At 40.2% G+C, this 9638-nt stretch overlaps 1 protein-coding gene across 3 annotated transcripts in view; it reads right to left on the bottom strand.

Annotated features, from left to right (window-relative positions):
- Positions 1 to 1763: 1763 nt before the first annotated feature.
- Positions 1764 to 9638, bottom strand: part of LOC307036012 (uncharacterized protein) — an 86599-nt gene continuing 78724 nt past the window's right edge. For all 3 annotated transcript variants that reach the window (XM_079675943.1, XM_079675945.1, XM_079675944.1), the window contains one exon: positions 1764 to 1901. In XM_079675943.1, the coding sequence (XP_079532069.1) occupies positions 1808 to 1901 (94 nt within the window). In that variant the 3' untranslated portion in view covers positions 1764 to 1807. The remainder of the gene's footprint in view (positions 1902 to 9638) is intronic.

Raw genomic sequence — 9638 nt, forward strand, 5'->3', positions numbered from 1 at the left:
TCATCCTCTACCAACCACTCCAGTCCCTCAGATCCACCTCAGCCGGTTTGCTCTCAATCCCCAAGGCCAAACTCCGGAGCTTCGGGGACAGAGCCTTCTCTGTGGCAGCCCCGAAGCTCTGGAACTCCCTCCCCCGAGACCTCCGTGAGTCTGAGTCCCTCACCCTGTTCCAGTCCCGTCTCAAAACCCACCTCTTCAACTCTGCTTATCCTTAAACCCGCCCCTCCCCCTCTGAACCAACATCCTCCTGACTGCTTTTCTGTTTTTGTTTTGTTTTTGTTTTTGTTTGTGTTTTTGTTCTTGTTTTGTTTGTCGAAATTGTGTATTATTTCAGTTAACAAACTTTGCCATCTTATTTAAATTGAAACATATTTTAAAATAAATGGTACAGTACATTTTGCTCTGGTAATCCACTGGAAACCCACCCCTCTGGTGGGATCAGGGTAATCCAGTTTTTTAGGATCAAACTGATCCCAGTCCTGTGTTGTCGGTTTGAACTACCCGTTTTGACGATTTGATCCAGATTAAAGCTCGGATTAGATTTCCTGATCTGATCGGATATGAAAGTGATCCTAATCCTGTTTCTTGGTTTTGAACTCCCCAAAATCCAAATCTGATTTGATCAGATAGGGATTAAAAGTGTTGAACTCCTGGGCCCAGAGGATGGAGCCTTCACACTTAAAATAAAACGTGCTCCAGAAGCAAGTAGATATTTCATCAGAATGTCGTTTGTCCTCTGCAACCAATACATTATACTATGTTATGATTGTTGTGTTAATATTATGCTTTTTTGGTATTGCACATTCTAATTTTACATCTGAATGTTCATATGCATATTTATTTCTATGTTTTTTTACTTATTTTTATATATTTTATTGTGTTTCATTCTAAAATGGAGCCACTGTTACAAAACCCAATTTCATGGGGATGAACAAAGTATTCTGATTCTGACAAACTGATAACTAGTTGTTCAAAGGGAAGTGACAACATATACAAAGAGAAACCACAAGATAATGTTGAATCAAAATGAAAGAGGGCTCTTCAAACTTAAGCTAAACTAAGAACAACTTTCTTCTAAAAGAAAGTGACTAACGTACACGAGACCTTTGAGCCTTTTGTTGCACTAAAGTACAGACGCTTTGAGGCATGTGTTCGTAGCAAGAAGAGCAAATCCAATGTCAGAGGAAAGATGTCACGACCAAATACGGGAAAAGAACACAAAGTCTTATGGGTAAAGGAACGTATTTATTATAAATGGATAAACAAACCAAAGGAAAGCTACCGATGGAGTGTGTCTCAGTATCAGGAGTGTAGACGTGGATGTGTGCTCTGTGACCTCAGATGTTCATTGATATATATTTTTGAAATACAAATCCGTCTCTCTACACACATCAGTTTTAACGTTAGTGATGACAGCTGCATGAAAGTAAAGAAGGAAATCATCTCTCCTAAAAGTAACTGAAAATCAACTTCTTCCGTGAAAAATGGTGTGAGGAGGAAGGAGACAAGATGTCCAGGGGATTCTAGGAGACATGAGAGGAGGAAGGAGCTGAGGAGGAAGGAGACAACACGTCCAGGGGATTCTAGGAGACATGAGAGGAGAAAGGAGCTGAGGAGGAAGGAGACAAGACGTCCAGGGGATTCTAGGATACATGAGAGGAGAAAGGAGACAAGATGTCCAGGGGATTCAAGGAGACATGAGAGGAGAAAGGAGGTGAGGAGGAAGGAGACAAGATGTCAAGGGGATTCTAGGAGACATGAGAGGAGAAAGGAGCTGAGGAGGAAGGAGACAAGACTTCCAGGGGATTCAATGAGACATGAGAGGAGAAAGGAGGTGAGGGAAGAAGATGAATGAGTCATGCTGTGATGAATCTCTGTTAGCAGGAAAATGTTGGACAGGACTGGTGAGACGGGAAGGAAAAGGGGGGAGGAGAGAAGGAAGCAGGAAGGAAGGAGGCCAAGGTAGCGATGGGAGTAGAGAGGAGAGAGGAAGGAAAGAGGAAGGAAGGAGGCCAAGGGAGCAATGGGGGATGAGAGGAGAGAGGAGACAAAATGTCCAGGGGATTCAAGGAGACATGAGAGGAGAAAGGAGCTGAGGAGGAAGGAGACAAGATGTCCAGGGGATTCTAGGAGACATGAGAGGAGAAAGGAGACAAGATGTCCAGGGGATTCAAGGAGACATGAGAGGAGAAAGGAGCTGAGGAGGAAGGAGACAAGATGTCCAGGGGATTCTAGGAGACATGAGAGGAGAAAGGAGACAAGATGTCCAGGGGATTCAAGGAGACATGAGAGGAGAAAGGAGGTGAGGGAAGAAGATGAAGGAGTCATGCTGTGATGAATCTCTGTCAGCAGGAAGGAGGCCAAGGTAGCGATGGGGGTAGAGAGGAAGGAGGAAGGAAAGGATGCCAAGGTAGCGATGGGGGATGAGAGGAGAGAGGAAGGAAGGAGGCCAAGGAAGCGATGAGGGTAGAGAGGAGGAAGGAAGGAAGGAGACTTGTTTGGGTTCGGAGATTTTCAGAATCAAGTCCAATTTTTTTTATGTTTCTGAGAAAAAGTCCAATTTTTCTGGATTTTTCTGAAAAAAGTCCAAATGTTTTCATTTTTCTGAAAAAAGTATAACAAAAATTGATAAGCTCAAAATTCTGAATTTTGAGAAAATAAATCAGAATATTGATATTTCAAGGAAAAAGTTAAATGTACTTTTTATCAAAATGGCAAAGAATGAATTTTTTTTTAATTTTCTTGATTTTGGACTTTTTCAAAAAATATAAAAAAATTACCTTTTTTCTAGAAATCTAAAGAAATTGCCTTTTTCCTTGAAATATCAATATTCTCAGTTTTTTTCTTAATATTCTGACTTTATTCTTAAAAACACAATGTATTTGACATGTAGATATATCTACACTGCAGCTATGTGCACATGACAATAAGAGCCTTGAATCTTATCTCATAATAAAGTGCAAGGAGACGGATGTCCAAACCAAAGACAATGCCGAACAAAAGCCAAAACGATTTGCATTCATAGAAACCAGAGAAGAGAAGCTGATTCTAGAAAAACCCCGACTGAAGGAAACTGGCTTCAGTCGGGGATAAATGCAGACCAAGAATCTGAAGCATATCCGATATGAAAAACATACACTGGAGACATTCCTCGAAGCTAAGCTTAGAAAGATTCCCATCAAACCATCCGCAGAGAAGTCCACTTCGCTCTCCTCGTGTTATCTATTCCCCTCATGGGCTCTCTCTGCTTTTACACTTTGGAGACAGTTTGTCTAAAGACTGAGGATAATTACAGCTGCTCCAGAGGATCATTCTCCACCAATCAGAGGAGACCTTAGAAGAACACTTGAACTTCCTCGAATCGTCCCCTTCATTCTTCCTGTACGTCGTGTTTACATTTCCAAAAGACTGCATGTTATTGCTTCTTTCAACACTTCACTGAAGTGCTCACGCTGCATGCTGAACCTTTGTGGAACATATTTGTACTTAAATTACTTTCTGTAGATTTACTGCTAAATCCTTTGTGCATGAAAACTGAATAAAGGAAGTGCATTAAACTTCTCTCTAATATCAAGCAGTGGGCTGAATGAATAGAAGTCTATGAGACAAGTAGTCCACTTCTTACTGGATTATTACCTTTGCAAACCTTTGACTGATTTGTTTCTTGACTGAAGGTTTCAGTCTATAGTCTCAAGTCTTCTGCAAAATGTTGATTTAATAAACAATATTCCCATTTAGAGGATAAAGTAAAGTATGCTTTAGGGCGGGGCTAACAGTGATTGACAGGTCACTACCACAGTGTCGTCAGTGTATTCGTCTTAAAACCTTAACTGTAAGAGACATTTTAATTATGTTAAAATGTTGTTGTTGTTTGGGTTTTGAGATTTTCAGAATCAAGTCAATATTTACAGAAAAAAATCACAACAAAAATTATAACTTAAAAATGAAGTTAGAATGTTGACATTTTGAGAAAAAGTCAGAAATGTCAGAATCTTGAGAAAAAAATTCAGAATATTGATTTTTTTTTTTTTAAAGTCATATAGTATGTAGGACTTTTTCTCAAAATGGCAAAAAATGTTTTTTTTTTTTAATTCTCAACACTTTTTTTAGCAAAATCTCAAAATTATGACTTTTTTCAATTATTTTAGATTTTCCTGAAAAATGTCAAAAGAAAAATGATAAGTAAAAAATGAAGTCAGAATGTCAGAACTTTGAGAACAATTTCAGAATATTAATATTTCAAGAAAAAGTAAAATGAAGGACCTTTTCTCAAAAGGGTAAATAATGACTCTTTTTAACATTTTGGAATTTCTTTTGCAAAATCTCCGCATTTTGACTTTTTTCTAAAAATATCAAAGAAAAATCATTTTTCTCAAAATCTCTCAAAATCGAATTTTCCCTTGAAATATCAATATTCAGATTTCTTAAAATTCAGATTTTTTCTCAAAATCCTGACTTTATTCTTCAAATCACATCATTTGTACTTTTCCTGGAAATACTATATAATTAAGGAAAACAATAAAACACATATTCTGACTCTTTTCAGATATCCAAGTTGTTAGTTCTTCACAGGAACATGCAAACACCAACAAATCCCCGTCATGCCATATATCCCCTTCCCCCTAAAAAAGGGTCTCTGCAGTAGAATTATCTCCGTCTGGTTCCAAAACAAATAAAACGTTGCTGCTCCAAATTTGTGAAAGATGACTCGATTTTCTTTTAACAAGTTGCTCGAAACAGGAAACGTCTCCGTTTGATCCTCTGTGTGTTGGATCTTGTTCAACATCTGTGAAGAATGAGCCTCGAACTTAAAACTGTTGAAGCAATCAGATTTTAATCCAAATTAAATGCTTCATGTGCATTTATCCAATTTTCTTTTAGATAGCGATCCAACTATTTTAAAAGCTCATGAAGTGACACAAAAGAGTGTATTTGTTCTTCAAGGGGAACGTTTGTGGTTCAATCTTGATAACAGATTGTAAAGTCTTGTAATGACGACTTGATGCTGAACACATTTTTCCCAATGCTTTATTTAAGTGTCTTTCCTACTGAAAATCACATTCTGTAAGTTCTTGACATCTGCCGTTGTTTTCCATCAATGATCACGAAAACCAAGCTTTTTTATTTGACATTTTTGGCTTTGGTTCTGACCCATCTGGTCGTGAACACAGCATACGTTTGCTGAGTCCTTTATGACTTAAAAAGAGATACAAAAGACTTGATAGGATCAGGATTTTAGTTCAGTTTTTGACAATATGACAGTAGCATCATATTTGTATCATGCATAGGAACAGATGCAATTTAAGTGTTTTTAAGAAATGAAGCTCAGCGCAAGTTCAACCAGGAAGACCGTCTTTACTCATTCATTTCCTATGTCTACGTTACTACTCTCTCTCCTCTTCTCAATAAGTGATCGGGGGCGTCACTCCCCAGCTTAACCAATCATTTCGCTCTATTCTCACAAGCCTATCATAGCGCTCTGCTAACCCCCCTCTGACTGCTGTCATTTCAGGTGACTCGACGCAACCCTCCTCCCCCCCTTTTCACCTCCTGTCCCTCTGAATCCAGGGTCAAGCTAAGCCCCTCCCCTTCAGACCGAACCCAACTATCCATTCACCACCACCAGGGTCAAGCTAAGCCCCTCCCCTTCAGACCGACCCCAACTATCCATTCACCACCACCACCAGGGTCAAGCTAAGCCACTCCCCTTCAGACCGACCCCAACTATCCATTCACCACCACCACCAGGGTCAAGCTAAGCCACTCCCCTTCAGACCGAACCCAACTATCCATTCACCCCTACCAGGGTCAAGCTAAGCCCCTCCCCTTCAGACCGACCACAACTATCCATTCACCACCACCACCAGGGTCAAGCTAAGCCACTCCCCTTCAGACCGACCCCAACTATCCATTCACCACCACCAGGGTCAAGCTAAGCCCCTCCCCTTCAGACCGACCCCAACCATCCATTCACCACCACCAGGGTCAAGCTAAGCCACTCCTCTTCAGACCGAACCCAACCATTCACCACCACCAGGGTCAAGCTAAGCCCCTCCCCTTCAGACCGACCCCAACTATCCATTCACCACCACCAGGGTCAAGCTAAGCCACTCCCCTTCAGACCAACCCCAACTATCCATTCACCACCACCAGGGTCAAGCTAAGCCCCTCCCCTTCAGACCGACCCCAACCATCCATTCACCACCACCAGGGTCAAGCTCCTCCCATTCAGACCGACCCCAACCATCCATTCACCACCACCAGGGTCAAGCTAAGCCACTCCCCTTCAGACCAACCCCATTCACCACCACCAGGGTCAAGCTAAGCCCCTCCCCTTCAGACCGACCCCAACTACCCATTCACCACCACCAATGTCTAGACCCCGGGGGTTTCATCGGATCGCTTCTCCCCTCCCGAATGATACTCCTGCACAACGGGGCCTAATCGCCAAAACTCCATTCCATTCATTTTTCTATTCCTGGCAATAAATATGTATTCTTACATCAAAACTGTCTCTCCTGATTGAAGTTAAATTGGAGATCACAATGCAACTGTCCTGACACAATTTTTTATATTTGCACTTTTTTTTCATTGCAACTGCTTCCACACTGTTTTCCAACCAAAGCAAAATGCCGCGTTGGATCCATTGTGCTTATTCACTTATTTAAACCGGCTAATTTCGGTCCAATGAAAAGGAATTCTGCGGGTACGTTTATGGCCCTTTTGTATTGTCGTACACGTCCCTCAGTGAAATTTGGATGTTGCTTTTCATTATCTTAAACGTTCACATGGTGAATCCCAACCAGACTCAATACAAAATGCCGCATATGCTCCATTTGTGCTTAATCACTTCCATGTTAAGCATTTAAAACGGAACGTTTCGGTCCAATAATGAAGCATTCTGCAAGTAAATATTCAATTCCATCCCCTACACTCTTAAGGTGATAATATCCTGCTTTATATCGTGTGTCTAAAGCTAGAGATGTCCCGATACGATCACGTGATCGGGGATCGGAGGCCGATCACGTGATTTTCAAAAGATCGGAATCGGGAGAAAAAAAATCGGGGATCGGGATTTCTTTTTTTTTTTAAATACTTTTTTTATTTTGTATTCAATGTTACAAAACAAAAATGACCATTTTCAAGTCTTAAAGTCATCCTGAGGCCTTAGTTTTGGTTTCAAATTACACAACATCATGTATGTGATGCTTCTTTGGGGCTTGTTTTCATAGACCTGCTTATTTCTCTCAAATCTGGCCACAGAGTGGGCGCAGTGTCTAATTGTAGCAGTAAGCTAACGAGTACTGATAAGCTTGATTTTGATTTGATCCAATGCTGCACAACTGAACTGATCCAATGCTGCTGTGAAAGAAAGAAGCTATATCCATGTTGGATAGAATATCCAATTTAAATAAAAACATTGCATAAAGATCGGATCGGGAAAAATCGGTATCGGCAAATTCTCAAAAACAAATGATCGGAATCGGATCGGGAGCAAAAAAAGGTGATCGGGACATCCCTATCTAAAGCCCTTCAATAGAGTTTTATCTTCACGGCCTAGGGCACATGTTCGACTTTGTAATGCTGTTTTAATTCTATTTTGAGATGTTTTAATTTCCAATCTTTCATTTCTACTTATGTGCGATGCCTTGTTTTGTTCTTTTTATGCTGCTGCAACGCAAACATGTCTCAATTTGGCATCAATAAAGCACCTCTTATCTCTGTGTGTATAGCATTACAACACATTCTTTATTTGCTCAGCTTTAATATGTGACCCAAAACTATCATTTCTGTGATGGTCAGACAGCTCCACACTCCTCACATGATCTAAACCCAACCACCTGCACTGCCTCTTTGATGTGTGTTGGGTTGTGATCGTTTCTGGGCTAGTTCCTGCTCTGTTAGACATCTTTCTCTAGAGGCTCTGCAGATCATCAATTTACAGCAATACAAACATCCATGTGGAGTTTAGCAGCATCAATTATGTGAGCATCTGGAGCTGACATCACATCCCGTCTGCTAATGTCGTTTTAATATCTCAGAGCTTTACGCTGATTCAGATCTCCGTGTTTCTGGGGGAGGAACGTCTCTTTGCTTTCTGCTGCTGGAGAGAAGCTCGACTCATTCTGGGTATCGTCAGAGGTGGGAAGTAGTGGAGTACAAATACTTTGTTACTGTACTGAAGTTCATTTCTCTGGTATCAGTACTTTACTGAATCTGAAGCATGTCCAATATACACTAGAGACATTCCTCGAGACTAAGCTTGGAAAGATTCCCATCAAATCATCCGCAGAGAAGTCCACTTCGCTCTCCTCGTGTTATCTATTCCCCCCATGGGCTCTCTCTGCTTTTACACTTTGGAGACAGTTTGTTTCTTAAAGACTGAGGATAATTACAGCTGCTCCAGATGATCCTTCTCCACCAATCAGAGGAGACCTTAGAAGAACACTTGAACTTCCTCAAATCTTCCCCTTCAGAGGTGGGAAGTAGTGGAGTACAAATACTTTGTTACTGGACTTACATGTTTCTGGTATCAGTACTTTACTCCAATGCTTATTTTTCTGACGACTTTTTACTTTGACTTCTTACATGTTGAACTCAAATACCTGTACTTTCTACTTCTTACATGTTGAACTCAAATACCTGTACTTTCTACTTCTTACATGTTGAACTCAAATACCTGTACTTTCTACTTCTTACATGTTGAACTCAAATACCTGTACTTTCTACTTCTCACATGTTGAACCCAAATACCTGTACTTTCTACTTCTTACATGTTGAACCCAAATACCTGTACTTTCTACTTCTTACATGTTGAACACCAATACCTGTACTTTCTACTTCTTACATGTTGAACTCAAATACCTGTACTCTCTACTTCTCTCATGTTCCAAACAGGCTGGTTCCTTTAGTCTGAATGTGTGTTTGGTGGCGTGATCATTATTATTTAGAGTCATTGCGTGCCTATTGATTTGAACACGATCCGTGTATCCATCATTTCCTGGTCTTCTCTAAAGAAGAGGGACCAATGGAAACGTTGTCATGTTGCCGTTGTTCACCATGGAAACATTCATTAGCTAACAATGACATTATTGTTCTATTAATATAAAGGGAGGTCAGGTACTCTTTAAAACAGCTGCTAGTTATGGGTACTTTTTACTGAAGTACATTTCAAAGCCTCTTTACTTTGACTTGAGTAAAGAAGTTTAGTCAGTACTTCTACTTTCACCAGAGTATTTTAAACACAGTATCTGTACTTCTACTTGAGGAAAGGATGTGTGTACTTTTACCATCTCTGGTTATTTATCTTTTAACGCAGAACTCCAGTTTAGAAAACTAGCAGATCCAGACCACATGACTGTCTCTTTGTGCATTTAGAATAACTCTCATTACTGTACGGTGATGAAGAGCAGTGTCAATTAACTAAGTACATTTAGAGCCTATATTGAATATTTCCTTTTCATGAGAGATATTTGAATGGGGGAAATAGAGGGTTGTATTGTGATTCAAGTACTGTCCTCAGGGACTTAATTTCCATTTTATGCTACTTTGTACTTTCACTAAACACATGTATTTAGTTACTTTACAGATCAGTTTTCTACGTTTATTAGAAGCCTTTGATTCTGCTCTTATAATCA

Source organism: Notothenia rossii (genome assembly GCF_949606895.1).
Source record: "Notothenia rossii genome assembly, chromosome: 4".
Classification (NCBI taxonomy): domain Eukaryota; kingdom Metazoa; phylum Chordata; class Actinopteri; order Perciformes; family Nototheniidae; genus Notothenia; species Notothenia rossii.